Source organism: Schistocerca cancellata, chromosome 11, assembly GCF_023864275.1.
Source record: "Schistocerca cancellata isolate TAMUIC-IGC-003103 chromosome 11, iqSchCanc2.1, whole genome shotgun sequence".
Lineage (NCBI taxonomy): Eukaryota > Metazoa > Arthropoda > Insecta > Orthoptera > Acrididae > Schistocerca > Schistocerca cancellata.
In genome coordinates, this window is record NC_064636.1 from 30347763 (window position 1) to 30371188 (window position 23426).

At 46.1% G+C, this 23426-nt stretch overlaps 1 protein-coding gene across 1 annotated transcript in view; it reads left to right on the forward strand.

Moving 5' to 3' along the window:
* LOC126108866 (uncharacterized) overlaps nucleotides 1–23426 on the forward strand; it is a 183768-nt gene that overhangs the window by 83372 nt on the left and 76970 nt on the right. The window contains exons 4-7 of the mRNA XM_049914230.1: nucleotides 6810–7075; nucleotides 20451–20588; nucleotides 21826–22007; nucleotides 22748–22964. Coding sequence (XP_049770187.1) covers nucleotides 6810–7075; nucleotides 20451–20588; nucleotides 21826–22007; nucleotides 22748–22964 — 803 coding nt within the window. The remainder of the gene's footprint in view (nucleotides 1–6809; nucleotides 7076–20450; nucleotides 20589–21825; nucleotides 22008–22747; nucleotides 22965–23426) is intronic.

Here is a 23426-nt window from a genome sequence, read left to right on the forward strand (position 1 = left end):
CAATCTACAGGGTGGGGCAGTCACCGACCCATTGTCTGGTAGAACAGTGGTAGACAGTTGTTTCTGAAAACGACGATGGAGATATTTCTTGTGAACTGGAACTTTTTCTTTTCAAAAATGAACATGGACGGAATGTCGAGAACGTATGACACAAGAACGTCATCGTTAGGAACTTAGTTGCACGTTGTAACGGAGTTTGAGACCCAGAGCAGTTTTCGTGGCACATCATCAACTTTCCACCACTTTAATTGTTAGGTATGTCATGCTGTCGAGCTAGAAACTAGTGATCTGAGGATAAATGTGGTTACGATGAGACTCGATGAAGAATTTAACCTCCAAGATAGTTCAGCAGTTTATATGGTGGGGCAGATAAAAGTGGTCCACAGAACGGAGTTCCAGGGTAAAAAGAAACACAGCAGGGGAAAGGAAATACAGCACTAACCAGACTGTGGCAGATACCACGAGTGACCACCGTCCACCTCTTGGCACTTGTGGGTCCTGGTCATTCAGTTGCTGAAGGTGGACCGAAGCTGGACCGCTGGGATTGCTGCAGTATCATCCCAAACGCTCTGCTGCAGTCCTTGAAGGCTACGAGGGTTGTTGCGACACACCCTAGACTTGAGGGCTCCCCACACAAAATGACTGCACAGTGACAGATCAGGTGAAATGGCTGACCTCCGCTAACAACTCTTTCACACGTGACTCCTAGAATTGGATGGCTGTATGGGCAGCTGCTCCATCCTGTTGAAACTAACTCTAGCTGTTTACCTCCTCCGTTAGTGCTGCCTGAGATTATTTCAAAATGTTGGCAATGTAACGCCCCGAATTGAGACCCTGATGAAAGCAGATGGGGCAATAAAGTGGCGTGCAGACACTGCACACCTAACCCCATCGTTGTGATAATGCAGCTGTGTTTTGTGGACATTGTGCGGATTCTCTGCTGCCCAGAACCTGTGATTCTGTGAGTTGAAATAACCATTCGAGTGAAACTCGGCTTCGTCAGACATAAACAACGGATCCATGTCCAAGCCATTCATTGTTATCTCATCCAGTCACAAAACTGGAGGCACTAAGGAACGAGTGCTGGTTATCATGGGCGAGAAACAGATACTCAGTAAGGATGCATGTGCCGAGACAGGTAGAATATTCGTCAGCATGCTCGATGTGTCATTCCAGTCTCTTGCAACAGACGCCGTATTAATGTGCTAGATCATTAAAGTATTTTCTGGTGCATTACAATCACATTTCCAGGTGTCCGGGCATGTTTCAGAATGTTTTTGATACTGTCTGACGGCATTTTTGGGCTACACTTATCGTGGCGTTTCTTGCTGGCACTTTGACACTATTAAAGTTCTCGACAAACAACGGACCACACCATTCCACCGCCTTTTTTGTCACGTAACTTTCCACAACGGACACCAGCTGCTCTTCTGTGAGCACCGTCGCCTCCTTTGCACTGCTCCACTCGCACTGACACAGCTCGCACTGCTCTCTTAACTGGTCTGGATCACATGGCCGGCGTATACGTCACAGGGTGTTGTTACGTGCACACATTCACGTCCAATCGTATCCATTTGTCCTTGCTATCTTAATTTGCCCTGCCTGTATATTACTGCGCCTGGTAGCATTTCACGTATGATGCCCAGACTGGAATGCAAATGACGATAACTCGCGGCGGATGCAGTGAGATGGAACAGCTGGAAATTCACGGCCAGTGATTGAGAGAAGGACATGTGGAGACGGCACTTTTACGTCGATTTCCTCCTCCAGGTTCCAGTTCTGGAAATCACACCGTATTACTCTGTCTCCCCCCATCCCAGCCACAGATTTGTTACTTGCCTTACTTTTCCTATTGTGTGGGACATTATTGACAATATTCGTTGCAAGAGTCGGATATGAAGATAACTTTAAAGGTGACAGTGAATAATATTAGTTTTTTTTTTAATTTTACTATCTGATCAAGGGCAGTACTGCTATTGGATAAAATAAATGAAACAAATTTTACTTCTGTTTACTTACTGAATGGAAAGAACTTGCGTCCTCATGCGTTACCTTTTGTGTGACAATATCGTGGTGCTGTTTTCCAACAGGATAATGCTCGCCCACATGTTGCACGTGTCCCTCTGAAGAGGCAGTGTCGTGTTGAAGTATTCGCTGACCCCGACGGAATGTGTGTGGGGCAGACGAGCTCCTGCACATCCACGCAGCCCTGACGCCCGCCAGAATCGTCTTATTGCAGGGGCAGCGGCGACAGGGCGTACAGCCACCACAGCACAGGTAGCACAGCTCGTGAGACCAGACACCTCAACACAAACTGTTGCGAACCACCTATTAGCAGTGAGACTGTGGGCACCCACACTTCTAACTCCTTTCCCCTCCCCCTCTCCCACACACACACACACACCCACACCACAGCATCGACGTGGAGAGCTCGACTGGTGCCGCTAGGGCTTCCTTCACCTGGAAGAAGGAATGGCGCGCCCTGGTCTTCAGTGACGGCAGCAGATACTGCCTGCATCCAAGTGACGGCCGTTTGTGCATACGAAGAAGAGCTGGTGAGTGCTACCTCAAAGAGTGTACACACTGGCCTTACTGTGCCGTTCCTGGAGAGGAATGCAGAATGTTGTGAAACCTGATCTTCTGCTTTTCTTGTAACAGGAAGACGGTGTGTTGTTCCAAGAGGATAATGCTCGCCCACATACTGCTCATCGAACTCAATGTGCCCCGTCAGACGTGTAGCAACTGCCCTGGCTGGCACGATCTTTCGACTCCTCTCCAGTCCAGCAGGTGTGGGGTATGATGGGACGACAAGTGACAGGTGCGACGTGTCGAGCGAGGACTCTTACACAACTACGTGACATCACGTATCCCAGGGCTGTATTCTCCACCTGTATGACCCACTGGATCACAGAGTCAGCGCCTGTGTTGCTGTCCGTGGTGGCTACGCCACGTGCTAATATGGATGTCTCAGCTTGGGTCGATGGCTGGTTCGTCCAACCGTGTGTGCTAATCGTCTGTATGTGTTACCACTTCATGTACTCCATATGCAGTGTTGCAACAATAAATCTTGAGTGACCTATTAACCTCCAAAAGCTCCAATTTTTTTTCTGGCAGTGTATTAGCAACCATGAGTCGCAACATTTGCAGACAATAATCCTATACTATGAGATCATCAGCGTCCATCTTCCACCTCTAGTCCACGCTCGCCATAGACATTAAACCACAAGTAATCTGTAGTTAAAATAGATAACTTCACACAGAAATGTCCGCGGAAGCCCTGTAGGCTTGTTCTAGCTCTACTACTGATGTGGCGACAATGGTTTACAACTCATATAGGGTGTGGGTTTACAAGCTCAGACGTCTAGGTTATAATTAATAAGTATTAAGGAAGAATATTTAGAAAATGGCAGTTCAAATTTGCCGAAACTAGTCATCACTGTACGATCAATTGCGATTTCGGCAAATAAAGTTTTCGAATCGGAAGACTTCATCATTTAAAGCAATAGAGAGTCTTCTACAAGACTCTCTCTGTGCTAGGTAATCCAATAGATGTGACTTTAATTATAATGAATGTAATCCAAATAGAGATGTGCAGGGCGAGTCAAAAAGGAATTTGCAACTTTAGAATGATATAGAAATGTATTGAGATGACTTATAGAATCGGTAGCTGTATGATTATGCAGCAAACAACCTGCATGTACTTCAGTCCATCAGTACCCCATTCCACCAGCAGGAACGCCAGCGTTGTGCACAGTTAAGATGGCTGCTTTCACTGATGTGGATTGTGCCCGCTGTGTGTTCTGGTACCGTGAAACGAACTCTGCAATAACTATTCGGCGGTTTCATTAAAGACCGCGCGTATGTTCCTCCCGTAGCAAACAATTCGGCCGACCTGAAAAATTTAATCTACGCTGCTGTTGCTCAAGTTTCGCCCGATTTGCCGCAAGGAATGTGGGAAGGGGAAATTGAGTACCAATGGGATGTGTCCCACATCATAATTGGTATTCGAATCGAAACGAAATGACACTTTTATAAGAAACTTGAGGTTCTTCACTACAAAATAACACGTCAATCGACTCCGCAAGATATCTCAATATATTTGTGTATTTCCAAAGCTACAAAGTCCTTTTTGACACACTCTTTATTTTTAGCGTCATCAGTGTGCAGTTTTCTAGAGTGCTACTGTTGACGAAAGATAAGCTCCGTCGAAATGCAACATCTTTGAACCTTAGCCTCAGCCACACTCTTTGGTTTATTTACACCCTGTGGAACAAGTGGGAGTTGTTGGATGTGGCAAAGTTTGTGTATTGCTGTGTGATCAGTCCAACTCGAGAACATGAACTACATTCTGCAGTGTGGCTTGTGAGCAATGGGGAAACTGGTGGATGTTTATTACTGCAAGTAATACCATCAAGCTGACCTTGGAGGGTAAGTAATTCTGGATACCTCGCCACATTCTGTGCTTCTTTCTATCGTCTTTTCTATCTTCCCAGGACTACCTTTAGACATTAGAACAGCTATGCCAGAGATGACTGGTCTCGTGACATTTTGCGAAATATCTCATGTGGTAAACTAATAATGGGAGGCGCCGCCCAGGGAAGTCAGGCTCGAGGACACGACCTGAGACCACATTCCTCAGCAGCGTTGTTGAGGCCACAACTACCAATCATTCCTACTTTGCTTTTTTCTCTCTTCTCAAAAGTTAAAAATTTTATAATTTTCGATTTGGAAATTTGATGTATTATAATTTCGAGAAGTGATTACAGCTGTATCTTATACAAAAAATGACAAAAGACCTCCAGGCGGCAGTGCACGGGCAGCGGTGCCCGTGACCTCAGCTGCGCAGCCAGACACCGCGGTGAGGCGGGGGTCGAGTGCACTCAGTGGAGCACTGAGGCCCGCAGTAAGTTATCAGACGGCGGACCTTGGCTGTGCAAATGTGGGCTCGGAAAAGAAAGAAAGTGCAGCCTTTGCTGGAGTCACTGATAGCTCGGTTAACTCGCGCTGGTCTTCCAGGACGCTTAGCACGATGCCGCAGCCGTGGCGGCTACCTCGGCAGTGAGCGCTCAGCCCCCACTGCGTGAGAGGACAGCGCCGGCCGCCACCGTCGTCAGCTGCCGTCAGCCTCCGAGGCACCCACTCGGCCGCCCACTACGTGTTTTCGCGCGGCTGCACAGACAAGTTGTTGTACTGCATTTGCGGCACTCTTAGTGGCCTTCCCTGCACGGAAAGCGAGCTGCCAGTAGTCTGTACCGCTCAGAAGCCGGTGAGACGACTTCTGGCGCCACCCAGCTTTTCAGATGCTTTTTACAGAACAGCCAGCAACCAACTAGATCTATCGGACTTCCTTGATTATAACTACCTCCGCGATTTTCCATGGCCAATTTCTAGAGGTCGATTATAAACGAGACATAAAGATGGAGCTACCTTTGGCGCCAAAAGTTATGTAATTTCTTCTGATAATCCGTTAGGACATTGAGCTGTGCCTCAAACAAGACTATTTAAGGGTATGGAGACAACCTTATGAATACATGTCAGCAGAGGACCGACCGTTCGAGGGGCTGGAGGCTCAGGAATGGTGTGAAGCGTTTTCAGTTGCAGTGATATGTCTATATACAATTCTGATAGGTGACACGTACATAAGCATCCTGTTTCATCATCTGCATCCATTCATGTCCATTGTAAAGTCCGACTGATTTGGGCAATTGCAGCGGGCCAATGCGGCAACCCACGTGTCCAGAATAATTACAGAGTGACTCCAGGAACTTTCTTCTGAATTTAAAAATTTCCGCTAGCCGCCAAACTCCCCAGATGTGAGCATTATTGAGCATATCTAGGACGCCTTGCAACGTGCTGTTCAGAAGAGATGTCCACCCTCTGATTCTCTTACGGATTTACGGACAGTCCTGCAGGATTGAAGGTGTCAGCTCCCTCCAGCACTACTTCAGACATTAGTCAAGTCTGTGCCAGATGAACCAATTTCTTTTACCCTTCAGTGCCTACATGTGTGGACGTGTATATGTGTGGTTCTTTTTTCACCTACGCATATTATGTACAGGCAAAAACAAATTAGAAGAGAAAAAGTGGTTGACTGGGAAAACAGAGTGGATATTATTAGTTTTCAATTTGTACATGGAATTAAATGCAAATATGGCACATAATTAAACGGAAAAAGCAGATAGTTTATTAATTTAAAATGTATATGGAATTAAATGTGAAATTATATATGTGATTAAATTGTATAAATGGTTCAAATCGCTCTGAGCACTATGGGACTTAACATCTGAGGCCGTCAGTCCCCTACAACTTAGAACTACCTAAACCTAACTAACCTAAGGACATCACACACATCCATGCCCGAGGCAGGACTCGAACCTGCGACCATAGCGGTCACGGGATTTCAGACTGAAGTGCCAGAACCGCTCGGCCACACCGGCTGGCTTAAACGGTATTGAAAATGAATATATTAAAAGATAGACATCGATCATTTTTTTTTACAAAAAAAGATTCTTAACAATATCATTGTTATTTCATAGAAAAGAACCTAATCACTACAAATGACTAGCCAGATGTAAATGATGAAAAAGGAGGATTTCCTTAAATCAATATTGTAAGATGTGGCTACTTATATACAGTGTGCTGCTTTACACATGTCTTTTCTTGAAAAATAGACACCTTACATATCAGCACAAAGTAAACTTCAAGGTAAAACAATAGGAACTAAAAAAATTATGTACAGTCACAGCAGCTTCGCAAAACATTACCCCTGAGTTACAGTAACTATATATAATTCAGCATTAACATTAAAGCGCTGACTGCTGCGGGCCACACGCTGTGGCGTGCCACCCCTCTGGCCGCCCTCACCAGCTGCGGCGCCAGCACTGCTGTGGAGGCCGCGGCTGGCTGGCTGGGTGGGGAGCTGGCCCCGCCCCTGCAGGTCTCCTCTGGAGGAGGGCTGGCGGCCCCCCACCCAGCCAGTGGCCACGTGGGGCCCGCGGCGGCAGCTCGCCACAGCACTGCCCGGCCGACACGTGCGCCACAGAGGCGTCTCGCGCACAGTGCTGGACACTTCCGAGTAAGCACTGGCTCATGGTACATTTATATGCACTTGAATGGTGAGGATTGGTACGCAGTGAGGCTGGAAGAACAATTTATTTTCTATTTTCTTTATTTACATTTATACATTCTACACTTATTGTGTTGAGCATTGTTTTGCGGGAAATTGCTTTATATTAGCGTTAAATTCAGCTTGTACAGTGTTCAGTCCAGAAAGTAGCACATATATGAGTAGGTATACCATCCCTAAATTCTGCTTCAATGGACTTGATACTAATGGCTTCTCCTGGCACAGGGAAAGTACATGAAGTTATAACCTGCTCCTCCTACATTCAGATACCAGCATGTTAGCCCGTCTGTAGCAGTCGCCAACACGTGTTATAAAGCACCCAAATTCCCCACACCCAAATGTTTTATTTAAATTCGCATATCCCCTGAAGTTAATTCAATCATAGCTTCCTATTATATATCCACTATTAAAACTCTCCTCCCATACATTTCAATGTCGGTTGGTGATTTAAATGCACCACACTCTGTTGTCATCTTCTTCTTTGAATACTCCCTCATGCTACACAGATACTTTCGTGCCAAAAACACTTCGAAAGTTTTCTACTTCTACAGCCATCCCAAAGTCACTGCCGGGTTCTGGATCTACATTCACGGGTTTAGATAGACTAACAGTCAAATTATATGTGTTGGTGAAAAGCGATACACTTCTACAACTTAACTGAGACTTGGTGAGTTGAGGAAGCTCTGATGTCTGAGTATAATAATAGAAAGACTGCCGGCCGCTGTGGCCGAGCGGTTCTAGCTAATAGTCTTAGGCATAGTATAGGAGATGTTAAAAACAAGATGCTTCCTAAATCATGAATTTGTAAATTGACTTGTAAAGACTGTAGCAAAATTTACATCGGGAAAACAGGGAGAAGTTTTAATACCAGATTTATAGAACATACTACTGAAACAGCACGTAATAAATCACTCTTTGGACAGCATTTAGATATGGAAAAACATGTAGAAATCAATATAAGGGATAATCTGAAGATACTGCATGTAACTCGAAAAGGTCCTATGAAGGATATTCTAGAGAGTCTGGAAATTTTTATACATAATAAACGGAATCCGGCAGCGATGTTGAAAGAAAAAACAGAGCCACGATAAAAAAAAATTTCGAGCTATTCGAAAATAGTATTTGTACACAATGATGCTACTTTTCCTTTTATTATTTCAATAATTTAATTCCTTTGATGGGTACTACAAACGTGTCATAAACTTCTATCCTATCTTTAGATTTTTTAGGTTATCCTCGATTGTCGATATTTCCATAATCTTAAATAGGTGACAACTTCTCCGTGAATGAAGAGCCATGACATACCTCTACCACGGCAACGGACGCCGTGACCAGGGCGAAGATAACACCATCTATGCACACCCGCTGATACCATGGCGACGGCGCCCTCGCTGCACAGACTAGAGGGCGCCTGATATACGCTTTGTAATCCATGGCAACGGCGTCCTCACCACAAGGAGTAGAGGGCGTTATAGTCCATCCGTATTAGCCGTCTTAGTAAATTGACTCAAATGTCTTCTACGCACATCTACGAATACATATATTATAATACAAGACGACACCAGTTTTTGTGTGTCACAAATTGTTTTACTTTATATTATGGCACATAATGTAATATACTTTTACGAATTTTACGAGTTGACTACTGAACATATGTTATTATTTTATGATTAACAGTATAATTGTAACTCTTTTTAAATGGAATGGTTCCGTTTTCTATTTACTGTCACTTACATTTATGTTAAACCAAGGTGACTAGTATTTACATATAATAAACTGTATTTATTGACGTTGATCGCCGCTGGGGGTGTTACCATCTATTCACGTGACCTCAGCACGCTATTTAAGCCCATACGAAGGGTTAGTTCCTCGGTTATGTAGACAGGAGTGACACCACCAACAGTCGACCAATGGGTAACGTGTTTAAAATTTACGTAATTTCAGTTGTTGTATAATGGAATCTTTCTGACGGATATCTATAATTTCACGGTGTAGACGCCCAGAAGATGACCCCCACGTCGGCTTGAAACCAGTTGGCGATATAATAATAATAATAATAATAATAATAATAATAAATGCGATTAAGACTGTTTTTGAATAATTGCTTCAGTCTGGAATCGCGCGACCGCTACGGTCGCAGGTTCGAATCCTGCCTCGGGCATGGATGTGTGTGATCTCCTTAGGTTAGTTAGGTTTCACTAATTTTAAGTTCTAGCGGATTGATGACCTCAGATGTTAAGTCCCATAATACCCAGAGCCATTTGAACCATTTTGAATAGAAAGACTGCAGGTCTGATAAACCTGGAAGGTAGTCTGTGGCCTGCTGATACATTTCAGCTGGAGTTTGTTACCCTGCTGAAGAAAGACATGGGTATAATCGAATATATTTGGTTTTTGGCCCATCCCTGATGATAGCACTTCTCAACGTTCTTTTCAAAACTGTATACAGACCTGAAACGACCCTTAATGGGGCGAGAGCAGTGTGACGGAGGGGAATGGAGGGGGACTGGGGCGGGGAGGGAAGGGTGAGCGCACGTCTGCTGTAATACGACACCGGAAGAAAACTACTGACAGGTCCTGAGGCAGCGATTTGGCTCGCAGCGCACAGTGATTAAGTGCTAAGGTGCCTCAGTGCAGTCTGTTAACGAATGGACGAGCGTATACAATAGGTTTCTAGATATGTGAGTGGTAGAAAAATTTCTTGATAACAGAACCTCTTACATTGCACTCGAGACAGCTTGGCGTGCTGCAGAACATAACCTGACAGACAGGATGAACTGATGATGCTGTGGTGTACGGGGAGATGTAATTCTTGAGTGAATGTGGGACGGTGCAAGTTGACTTACACAAAATTTCTAGATGGTGAGATGAATGGTAGTTGGATCTAAACGTAGAAATACTGGAATACAGCATTAGCAGTCACATCGATGAAATATCTCTGTGTAAGGTTGCAAAGCGATATGAAATGGAATGAGCATTTAAGAATGGAGCAGAGAAGGTGAATGCACGACTTCGAGTGGGAGAATTTTAGGAACGTAGGGTTAATCTGTAGAAGACAGAATACAGGACAATAGTACAACCCATTCTTGAGTGCTGTTACAGTGTTTTGGATCCGCACCACGTCCTATTACAAAAAGACATCGAAGCAATTGAGAGGTGTGCACCTAGATTTGTTACCTGTAGATTCGAACAACACTCACATGTTGTAGAGATGGTTTGTGAACCCAAATAGGGACCCCTGTAAGGAAGACAATGTTATTTTCGAGGAACACTGCAGAAAAAATTTAGAGAACCGATATTCGTAGCTGACTGCAGAATGATTTCACGGGCATCAACGTCCATTTGGCGCAAGAAGCACTGATACAGAGAAATTATGGTGTGCGTGGGAGCAAATATACAGTCGTTTTTCCCTTGCCGTAGTTAAGAGCGTAACAGGAGAGGAAATGATTAGTACTGGTGGAAGGCAGCTTCCGCCATGCACCATATTGTGACTTATTGCGAGTATAGGGAGATGTTCATGTACATCTACACCAATGCTCAGCATGCCAGCAAGCGGTGTGTGACGGAGCGTGCTTCTAGCACCCCTAGCTGACAGTCTCTTTAGTGGACTTGTTGCATCTTCTACGTGTCCTGCAAACAAAACGCAGACTTTGGCTCGTCTTCCACTCAAGATTTTCTGTTTGATCGTTCCTATTTAAGTTGGCCCTAATTCTAATCCGTTGGCATTAGCTGAAATGGCTCTCTTTGAATTAGTGTGACTCATCGAGCATAAGAAATATAACGGAGTCCTTCTACACTCCTGGAAATGGAAAAAAGAACACATTGACACCGGTGTGTCAGACCCACCATACTTGGTCCGGACACTGCGAGAGGGCTGTACAAGCAATGATCACACGCACGGCACAGCGGACGCACCAGGAACCGCGGTGTTGGCCGTCGAATGGCGCTAGCTGCGCAGCATTTGTGCACCGCCGCCGTCAGTGTCAGCCAGTTTGCCGTGGCATACGGAGCTCCATCGCAGTCTTTAACACTGGTAGCATGCCGCGACGGCGTGGACGTGAACCGTATGTGCAGTTGACGGACTTTGAGCGAGGGCGTATAGTGGGCATGCGGGAGGCCAGGTGGACGTACCGCCGAATTGCTCAACACGTGGGGCGTGAGGTCTCCACAGTACATCGATGTTGTCGCCAGTGGTCGGCGGAAGGTGCACGTGCCCGTCGACCTGGGACCGGACCGCAGCGACGCACGGATGCACGCCAAGACCGTAGGATCCTACGCAGGGGACCGCACCGCCACTTCCCAGCAAATTAGGGACACTGTTGCTCCTGGGGTATCGGCGAGGACCATTCGCAAACGTCTCCATGAAGCTGGGCTACGGTCCCGCACACCGTTAGGCCGTCTTCCGCTCACGCCCCAACATCGTGCAGCCCGCCTCCAGTGGTGTCGCGACAGGCGTGAATGGGGGGACGAATGGAGACGTGTCGTCTTCAGCGATGAGAGTCGCTTCTGCCTTGGTGCCAATGATGGTCGTATGCGTGTTTGGCGCCGTGCAGGTGAGCGCCACGATCAGGACTGCATACGACCGAGGCACACAGGGCCAACACCTGGCATCATGGTGTGGGGAGCGATCTCCTACACTGGCCGTACACCACTGGTGATCGTCGAGGGGACACTGAATAGTGCACGGTACATCCAAACCGTCATCGAACCCATCGTTCTACCATTCCTAGACGGGCAAGGGAACTTGCTGTTCCAACAGGACAATGCACGTCCGCATGTATCCCGTGCCACCCAACGTGCTCTAGAAGGTGTAAGTCAACTACCCTGGCCAGCAAGATCTCCGGATCTGTCCCCCATTGAGCATGTTTGGGACTGGATGAAGCGTCGTCTCACGCGGTCTGCACGTCCAGCACGAACGCTGGTCCAACTGAGGCGCCAGGTGGAAATGGCATGGCAAGCCGTTCCACAGGACTACATCCAGCATCTCTACGATCGTCTCCATGGGAGAATAGCAGCCTGCATTGCTGCGAAAGGTGGATATACACTGTACTAGTGCCGACATTGTGCATGCTCTGTTGCCTGTGTCTATGTGCTTGTGGTTCTGTCAGTGTGATCATGTGATGTATCTGACCCCAGGAATGTGTCAATAAAGTTTCCCCTTCCTGGGACAATGAATTCACGGTGTTCTTATTTCAATTTCCAGGAGTGTAGTTCGTATGTGGGTGACACAAGACTTTTCATTGTTTAGAATCAGCTGCCACTGCCGCGCGGGGTTGCTGCACGGTCTGTGGCATCTTGTCACGGTTCACGCGGCTCCCCCTGTCGGAGGTTCGAGTCCTCCCTCGGGCATTGGTGTGTGTGTTGTCCTTATCATAAGTTGGTTTAAGTTGGGTTAAGTAGTTTGTAAACTTAGGGACCGATGACGTCAGGAGTTTGATCGCACAAGTTCTTAACAACAAATTTAATTAAAAAAAATTAATGTTCAACTGCCTCTTTGCGTACCGCGCCGATAAACTCTCTAAATCATTTGGTATTGCTTTGATCTTCTGATGACTTTACTAGATGGTAAAAGACAGCATCATCTGCAAACAATGGCTGCTCAGATTGCCTCCTAAATCGTTTTTATAGATTAGGAACAGCAGAATGCCTACAACACTTCCTTGGGGAAGGGCAGATACCACTTTCGCTTTACTCGATGACTTTTGTGAACTGCTACCAGGCAAACAGGAATACGGTGGTCATCCGGATGAGAGGCGTCACGCCACGCTTCCCGTGGTTTGGCCGTCCTGCGGCAGACTTCCGCTGCGCTCGCCGTCATATTGAGCGCGCGCTCCCTGCGACGCGCACTGCTTCTGTTTGCTCCCCAGTGTCGACAGCGGACAATGCAGCCGGCGGGCGTATTTGCCACAGTGGCAGCTCTGCTTGCAGCAAACGGGACCTACTCGGTGATGGATTGCGTCTGTTGGCACCTCAACAATGTTTTTGTCTCTGACAGTATCTCTGAACTCAGTCACGTTGAAGATTTGATAGGATGGGACTACTGTGTTGATGAAGGTAAGTGCTTTTTCGTGCAGTACAGACTGACAGGACGTTATGCACAGTGCAGTTTTCACTCACGTACAGGCGCCTTGGCTTACATATGCTCTTATCAAAGGTTATACGTTTTCCCCCTGACAGTGAAGGACTGCCTTGGGGACAAACTGCACTTCATTCTCACCCTTTTCGGTCAATGTACTTTGTAATAACCTTTTGCATGTGAAAAATATCATAATGTACGATTTGGAAAGACGGTAAATTAAGCATCTATATTTGCGAATTGAGCCCAAAACGTTTTTCATATGTGTGAGAATAGATAGAAGTAAGATGTTGCGAAATGCAACGAGTAGATTCTTTAAAACCGAAGCACCTTCTTGCATAATTTCTGCCGTATCTCGTCATAATAGCACCCTTTACGTATTTTCCGTAGTTCTGTATTCTACATAATCGTGGGCATTGATATTACAATAAAAAACAATTCACAATGAATATAGTAATGTCAAACGGATCTTAACTACTTAACGTACAGCGATACATCGATAAGAAAGAAAATGAAATACAAACTAAGAACAAAATTTCGATCGTTGCTAAGCACAATGAGGAGTGGAAAGTTCCGAGTGAAAAGAGAAAATGGTGGACTGCTTTCTGCGCTTCAGAAATTAACATTCGCCGTTGTGTCATCGCGGTGCAGAGGACGTATCCTTAGCGGTACAGCACAGACATCGGTGGCTGATGCCTGAAGTGGCTGGCACGGAGTTCATTTCCTTCACTGCGCTGTACAACTTACCTTTCCGAACTGTTTAATTTCCTAAATTAAGGAAAATATTTTTGTAGTTCTAAAATTACCTTACAGTGAGCCTGAAAACGTTCGTAGGGTTGAATCGGCTGTAGACGTATAGAAAAAGACCATCCTCCTTTCCTTTTTCGTGATGGATCTATGACTCTGTCGTTGAAATTTGGAATCCTGTGAATCGTTTTCTTTGCAATAGATAGCATGGCAAGATGAGACAGCCTATCTTCATCTCTGGTACTTGTAAGAAACTGTTTGATCCGCGACAACGTGCGGAAACACGTCTCTGCTTCACAGCTTCTCATGGGAGAGCAGCCGCTGATTTCAGCAGATTCCTGACGTCGCCAAAAGGTTCTTGCAGAATATTTTCAATGACAAACTTTATAAGGACTCCTGAGGTTTTTTTTCTTCTTGAAACTTATTTCGAGAATAAATAATCTGTAGCTCTGTTTTTAACTCAACTTTACTTAAAAAATTGATAGGACTGCGTAAGAGCAGATAGAACATTTTCAGGACACTAATTATTCAAAGAAAGAAAGAGGCGGTGTTTGAGTAAATTAGAGGGCAACAAGTGGCTGCAGAATTGAAACCTCTGTTTCTTCTGTGACATCATTAACATTGTCTCTAATTTTAAAAATTTTGTTTCGGGGTGATGCTGCTGCTTGCTTTATTGAGACGCGACCAGTGGTATATTTTTGAAATTGGCTGTACTAGATGTTCACGTTGGGCATACATACATATTATAAAAATGGATATATGTATGTATGTATGTGTGTGTGTGTGTGTGTGTGTGTGTGTGTGTGTGGTTTGCAGATGTACCACATCCCCTCCTGAACCGATTTCAACCAAACTTGCTACACACATCCCTTACTGCCAGCAATGAATTGCTGTGGGGGTAATAACTACTCACCTATCATAGTTCAGGACACATAACGTCATAAACAGTGAGATGGGCGACAAATTGCCTCATAGTGCATGACTTCTAAATTTACTGCTTCTTCCCTACCACCTCTGTTCGCAGCACATTCTGCACACAGTACCGACGTACACCAGCGAATGTACCTGCAAAGTCGTGTCATTGCATGACGCAAGGCCCAGGAGATGTGGCGTCATGAGTGATGAGCTGTGTGAAGAAATGCCGCGTCATGTATGAATTTTTAATACATTTATTCGTTAGAGCTGAGACACACACAGAGTCGAGTCCACTTAAGAGAAATCCCCGATACCTGGCAGAGCTTTCATCATCTTTCAGCTGCGAAGCGCAAACGGCTGTAGGCGAAAACATTAGCGACCTGTAGGGCTGTGAAGAGTCTATGCAGACGTTTACAGAATCGCGGTCTAGACATGAAAAGAAGCTGTGCTTACACTTCTGGAAATTGTGCACATTTCTTTGTGCGACTGTTTCGTAATTTTAAAAGCGTTTTCACGAATACATATAAATGAAATTTTTTCGATATTACAGAAAAAATACACAGTTCAATTTTTGTTTTCATTTCTCATAGAAAATTGCCAAATGAATACCTGTACATTGCTGGGTTTGTCAGCTAGTTATTTTTATAAGATGTCCCTAACCGAAAGGAAATTTTTGTGTGATAGAGTTTTATCCTTAGACCACATGTTTGATTTACATTTGTTGTCTGGCTGCTGGTATCTTCAATGTGTTTAAGACATTCTGGAGTGGCCTCTCTGTTCTCATTAACTGTGAGCGCTTGTCACGATTTAAAGTTCTATCTAATGGCTCATCCATGGGGAATCTTTGTTTCACAACTGCATCTGGAACAGCTACTTTTCGAGGTGAATGACAGAAAAGTATTGCTACCTCTGCAGTAGTTCCGAAAAACGGTTTCATTTGTTTGTTTCGACTTGTCGCTTGGGCAAAAATTAAGTTCAGTGAGTGTTCACAACAATGTACGTAATACACGAAATTATGCTCTTATATTACAGTTGATTGGATTTCTGTATGATGGTCACGCATGACGCTGGCGCCATCATAAATTTGAGATATTACGTTTTCCTTCGTTTCTTGGACAACATCGGCGAGTACATCTTTAATTGAATCAGCCAAGGAGGTAGCACTGATAAGTGATTGATTTGATAACATGCAAAATCTTTCAACCGGCTCTTCAGCAGATAACAGAAAACGAAATACTACCAGTAACTGAAATTTAGAAGCTACATCAGATGTTTCATCTGGTAACAGAGACACAAAAACTGTCTTCGCTAGTTCTGCATTATCTTCGTCCAGACACACATGTAACGTACAGTCCAATAAATTCTTCTGTATACCACTGGGTGCACCTAAAAGACAGCAGCATTGTTCACGTGCTCTTTCACATCCGCAGCTGACGCGGAAGTGAAGTTTACCCGTTCTCTAAGTATTCTAGGACTGTTAGATTGTACTGTTTCATCATGTACACATAGCGCAAGTTCAGACTCACTGCGAGTTTGTCTTATATCGCCGTTCTGACTTTCTGTATTTTGCCTGAAAGCTAAGATGTTGCATAATTTCTGTTTTTCCAACGACTGATAATGCTAAAAAAGCATTCTTGTGTCCAATAGATTCCCCACGCTTCTTAACCTTCTCTGTTAGATTACTTACAAGGAAACTGTTAAGTGCGACGTCGCAGGAACAGTCTTTAGTAAGGCTTATTCGAAAGTGAAAATTATGACCAGAAAAATATTAACTGGTGATGACGCACCATGTCCACAGAAAACGAGAGTCTGGGATGCGCAGAGATCAACCTTCTATGGGGTGCATGTATTACGCCTCACAAAATGGACATCGTCGACATCCAAGAAATGTTAGAAACAAACCATTAACTTGGACCATGGAAACCGAATAAAAATGGCGCGTCTCAATGATCACAAAGGTTCGCACCACCGAGATCAAAGACGAGCTCCTTGGCAGCTACGAAGCGTGCAAGGCATCCACTCTTGAAGAATGCATACAGAAATCACACTGGAGTAACAGGGTGACGAGAACTGATGGAAAGTGATGGCGTGCAACCGAATGCGAAACAGCCTGTCGTGGAGCTTATCGTGAAACTGGCTGTCCTTTAAGGCGTTGCTGCAGATAGTGCTATAATATGTTTTATACGCACAGAAAAGACCAACATGTGGAGGTTGAATTCATCTGGTGGTTCCAGGTGGTATGAACTGCAATGTCACACACTTTCCAGGAGCGATAGTTTGTTCTTTAGGAGTGTGACTTTTATACGCAGACTACGAATGAAACAAAAGCAACTTATTGTGACGAGCTATTAGCCAAATGCAGTGTTCATACCACAGTTGCAGTTATCTAACGCCCGTTCTCCCACTCTTGCTTGCTATGATGTAAATATCCCCTACTGCCCTTGCCAAAGTCACTCACATGAGAAAGAATCAAGGGGCGCAAAGCAACTCTTAGTTCTTGCAGAGCAATGATTAGCGTTCCAGCATATTTACCATCCCGTTAAAGAGTCAGTTAATTGTATACGAATTGATATTCCATGATATTGACAGAATTCTCTTGATACTTTTAATTTCCAGGGTCCCTTTCATATGTGTTTCCTCTTCAAATTCAGATTGGTTGCAGTTGAAAACAAATTCCTTACTCAACGATAGGGTAAGTTTGAACACGCCCCTACAAATTTCTGGGCCGATTCCGTAGTATGCTGCGCATCGTCAAGCTTCGTTTGAAATTTCATTGTCCTACAATTCTGTAGCACAGTTTGACGTTAAGCAAGCATCCACCGCTTCTCTTGAAATCACTATATGTATGTCGCGCGCAGTTTGATGTGGATAACGTAGTAGGTCACCAGCATCTACATCACATAAATTGTATCGAGCATCCTCGAAACGCGAAAACATCAGTTTTTGTGACAAGTGCGTCTTGTCTGTTCAATAACCGTAGTTTTTCTTATGCACTAACGGTCATATTTCTGCGAACTTCTTCAAAATACACTACTGGCCATTAAAATTGCTACACCACGAAGATGGCGTGCTACAGAGGCGAAATTTAACCGAAAGGAAGAAGATGCTGTGATATGCAAATGATTAGCTTTTCAGAGCATTCACACAAGGTTGGCGCCGGTGGCGACACCTACAACGTGCTGACATGAGGAAAGTTTCCAACCGATTTTCATACACAAACAGGAGTTGACCGGCGTTGCCTGGTGAAACGTTGTTGTGATGCCTCGTGTAAGGAGGAGAAATGCGTACCATCACGTTTCCAACTTTGATAAAGGTCGGATTGTAGCCTATCGCAATTGCGGTTTATCGTATCGCGACATTGTTGCTCGCGTTGGTAGAGGTCCAATGACTGTTAGCAGAATATGGAATCGGTTGGTTCAGGAGGGTAATACGGAACGCCGTGCTGGATCCCAACGGCCTCGTATCACTAGCAGTTGAGATGACAGGGATCTCATCCGCATGGCTGTAACGGATCGTGCAGCCACGTCTCGATCCCTGAGTCAACAGATGGGGACGCTTGCAAGACAACAACCATCTGCACGAACGGTTCGACGACGTTTGCAGCAGCATGCACTATCAGCTCAGAGTCCACGGCTGCGGTTACCCTTGACGCTGTGTCACAGACAGGAGCGCCTGCGATGTGTACTCGACGACGAACCTGGGTGCACGAATGGCAAAACGTCATTTTTTCGGATGAATCCAGGTTCTGTTACAGCATCATGATGGTCGCATCCGTGTTTCCGACATCGCGGTGAACGCACATTGGAAGCGTGTATTCGTCATCGCCTTATTGGCGTATCACCCAGCGTGATGGTATGGGGTACCATTAGTTACACGTCTCGTTCGCACTTCGAATAGCGGACGTTACGTTTCAGATGTGTTACGACCCGTGGCTCTAGCCTTCATTCGATGCCTGCGAAACTCTACATTTCAGTAGAATAATGCACGACCGCATGTTGCAGGTCCTGTACGGGCCTTTCTGGATACAGAAAATGTTCAACTGCTGCCCTGGCCAGCACATTCTCCAGATCTCTCACCAATTGAAAACGTCTGGTCAATGGGGCCGAGCAACTGGCTCGTCACAATACGCGAGTCACTACTCTTGATGAACTGTGGTATCGTGTTGAAGCTGCACGGGCACGCTGCACGCTCTGTTTGACACAATGCTCAGGCGTATCAAGGCCGTTTTTACGGCCAGAGGTCGTTTTTCTGGGTACTGATTTCTCAGGATCTATGCACAGAAATTCTGTGAAAATGTAATCACTGTCAGTTCTAGTATAATCTATTTGTCCAATGAATCCCCTTTTATCATCTGCATTTCTTCTTGGTGTAGCAATTTTAATGGCCAGTAGTGTATATTCGTGAATGTTGTTTTCGTATGCCACGGATGATTTTCCAAATGCAAAATTACGTTTAGTACCAACTCCTAGGACAGCGACTGTCCTTCAGTACGTTTCACTGGAAACGGGAACTGGGGCTCCCTGTCCGACAGCGTCGATGAACCACACCACACCTGTCTCAGTAACACTTTCTTTCTATTGCCGTGCACGTATCATCACCACTATACGCCTTTTGTACATTGTTGGCACGACACCACCCATTCCACTGACTCATCTGCAGAAAGGCTAATCCTTCATCCGCCACTTCTTTCTCACTCAGCGAAATTTCTTGGGATTCTTTCTGACGGAATCTCAACTTGGGCTACTGTTACTGGAGATATAACGGAATGCTTGCTTTGTTTATCGTTTCCATTGCTCTGCGTTGTATCAACACCATTAGCACTGTAGCACTGTCGTGAGTTACTCGTCGACTAAGCAGTTGAGCTACGCTCCGTAGCCTCGTGCTGTCGACAGCATTTGATACCTTCAGTCCCGCCCCCTGTTGGCACCTGCAGCCAGTGTTGTGTTAGCACGGTAGGCAAAATGTGGGGCGTCGAATGACGTTAGATCTGACATGCCAACGCATGTACAGCTTGTGCCTTTACCCTTAGCTAACAGCAAACACGGAAAACAAAATGGGTTATTGGTAGGAGTGAAGCAGGCAATGCAAATGTTGCTTTTACGTCCATTTACATTAACACACCTGGAGGATGCCTTACCTCGGCTTGTTTACGCTCGCCTTAACTCGAGCTGAGGCGGCGGCCTCTGAATTTCGTAATTCCCTTCGAAGCTTTAAGGTGTTTCATGTAGTGAGATGTACTCCCGCAATTTCATTACTTCAGACTAATTATATTTTTTGCGCTGCTATTTTTTCCGCCACTATATTACTGGCGATGTTTCCCATCACTCCTGTCTGCTGTAGGAATGCCCATAAACTTCCTCACGGAGGTTCAGAAGAGAAAGTGAACCTTGTCAATCCCGGGTAATGCTTTCAGTCATACACTTACTATTTGAACAAGATAAAATATCACACGATAAAAACTAAAGATGCAGAAAAAATGATCTCATACGAGGCAGAAACGGTGGACGATTGTTACATTCATTTGTAATCTGCACAACCAGCTCTTTTCTGGGGCTTGTAGAGTTTCCAGTCTTACGGAGGTTCCAGGCTGTGGCGGAGTGTGTTCCCGCGGCGCGAGTCGCCCAGTGCGGGGGTGGGGCCCGTGGCCCGCTGCGTGGGAGGCCGGCGTGCCTGCAGCCAGACGCACAGGCCGGGGAGCACGTGGAGGAGGCGCGCCAGTCGGCCGTAAACACACTGTCGCTTAATCACAATAGGAGTAGTTTCCTTTCGTTACAGAAATTGTCAGGGAAGTCCCTCAGTCATTGGCCGTAACTGAGGCATTATTCCAGTACGGGAAGCTTCAAGTATCGCTGCACAGTTGGCGGGGACAGGCTCTCGCGAGAATACATCGCAGGTTACGGAGAGCGCCAAGTGAGTCAGTCGGCCCTCAGACGCGACGAGGCGGAGGTCTCCGTGTTGGGTCAGGAGCGTGGACTTCTCTCTGCACGAGTCAATTACGTTCTTTGATATCAGGTGTGTATTACTCGAACGTTCGCAGTGGTTAATTACAATAGGCATACAGCAATGGCATCCCGATTTTTCGGTTAACAGTAGCAGCTGCCCACAGCCCCATCAGAAGCGACTGTTTGTATGTTTAGAGCCCGGTAGCCACACCGACGGCGAGAGACGTCATCAGGGCAGGTACGAAACTTTCAGAATGTTTACCGGCGAGGTCAGCTCACCGCCGAGGTAGCCTCAGCTGGACTCCCTTAGCGAAGCGGATCTGACGAGTGAAGCTGCGCGGGCTGACCGTCTGTTCCTTCACAGAGACATTACGCTTTCTTCTTTCCTTTTGCTTCATTTTGCAGTCTAACTCACTGAGGGTTTTATCACGCATTTGCTCAAAAAGACGTGAGTCCCTCGTGAGGGAATGAGCAGGCAGAATATCTTTTGTGTGTCCAGAGATTCTGCCGTAACCTTTCTGGCAGGTGAGAACAGATCAGCGCTTTTTAGTGCAAAGCCACTCTCCGCCACTCAGTGCCTTCATTGCTGCTTTATTTGCGGCGAGGAACCGTGTGTCAACCGCACTTGCATATCGGTCGACAATTTCGGTTATTTCTAAAATGATCTCAACATTTGATGAGTACTTAGCTATTACATTTGTTTTCTCCCTGCTCCGTAAGCGCTGAACGTTCCCACACAAGTACAAAGGGACAGAAATGGTACTACTGCCTCGGAAGTGTACAGAAAAACGAATGGCAGCGCCTCTGCAACTTACCTAACGGGATACCCTGGGTAAACACGGCTACAGCTAAGAGGAAAATACAGCTCAGTGGCGGATCCCAGAGATTAAAGCGAGAGGAGAGTGGTATGCCGATTACATCATTCGGAATTCCAGCTATTCTGGCTGCAGTTACTTGACTGTGACGCAGTACTTGGCAGGTAGACTGTGATGAGACAGGCTAAGTGTGCGGCGCTCCAGGAGATGAGAGTACAGAATGCCCGGAGTCATCATTCGCGGCCCAGCCTGGACTGGAGATCTGAAGTCACCAGGAAAGGCTCCCACCGGCTGCCGCTCCAGTCTGGAGCGCCCTGCCGCCTGCAGCCCAGCCTGGAGTCTCCTCTCCAGCCCCGCACTGCCAGCTCTGACACCAACGTGACACTGTATCTGCTCTGGCGTTCTGCAAAGATCTATGAGCACGGGTCCATAAGTCTTATTCCCAATCTCGCCAATCAAACCAGTTAACGATAAGTGTGATTTTCCCTGAAATATTACTGTCTGCGCCTAGCCAGGTACATCGCACGTTCCTGTGGTAGCGGTGCTAACTCTGTCAAGCTGGGGCAGAACAGCATGGCTGACATGCGACATTAAATTATTTTGTTGAAAGGATGTCGAAAATATCGCAAGCGAGCTGTCTCAAGGACTCAGAAATGTAACAGCTGCGATCAGTGTAAGCAATTACGTATTGTATACCGAGTGGCTCCCCGTTAGATGGGCGACAGTGCAACGTGGCATTCTCCGCTCTGCTCAGGGCCTCGATGCACGGATCGTCCACACCGATGCGGCAGTCAGAACTTGGGCTCATACGGAATGACGGCACAGTGTCCAGTGTAGTACTGTCGGCGCAGCTCTTCCCGCTTCCTCGTCAAGGGGAGCCGCAGCAGTGGCCGCCGTGCTCACAGTCGGCTGACTTGTTGACCTTTTGCTTGTAAAAGTGTGCAGCACACCTCACGCCGTGTCGATTATCGCTGGCTGCAGCTCTCTTAGTGTTTCACTTTCAGTAGCTGCTGGTACTGATGTGCATATGAGTAGGCCATGGAAGCTCGTGAGTCACGAGTGCAGACCTCGAGGTGACTGAAGATCGTTTTGCAGATTTGTCACCGGGGTTCGCAACGTGCGGCAGCCTGGAGCAGCCGCCCCCCGCGTGGCCACCTGCGCGGCGCCTGGCAGACCGCCTCAGAGACTCCGGACTGCCGCCGCCGCCAGCAGGTGGGGCGGAGGAGGGAGGGTGGTGCGCCGGCGTCCTGGCGCAGATCCGCCGCCTCACGAGGGGCGAATCCCGGCAATTCCTCGAGAAGGTCGACTGCCGGATGGCTGACGACTGTATCAACTCCCGCTGTGTACCGAGGTACGTAGACCACTCGACGCCATTACTACTAACCGTACAACTAATTCTTTCTTTAAATTTATTCTCAATGCTGTCACCTACTTTTCCTATTTTGCGATACTAACTATCTGTCAATAAGGGCACATTTGTGAGACCCAAAGAGGAAGCGCGCTAATACCTTCTGCCGCCGCCTCTTCTGTTGATACTTTCCACCGAGCAGTCAATGGAATGTGCCTTGTGGCATACGTCTCTCTCCGCTCGCTGTCTCCGCATATCGCTACAGCAGACAGTAAATGATCTGATGATGACAGTCAAAGACTGAAAGCGGTAACTAACAATAAAAGCTTTTAATCGAGACTGCTTGCCTTACTAAAATTGAATTTATATTCCTATTTCCCAACCGTATTATCAAAAATCAATAAAAGTACATCGTAGTTTGAGATGACGACAGCTGTAGCTCGATAGCGTTGTTAGT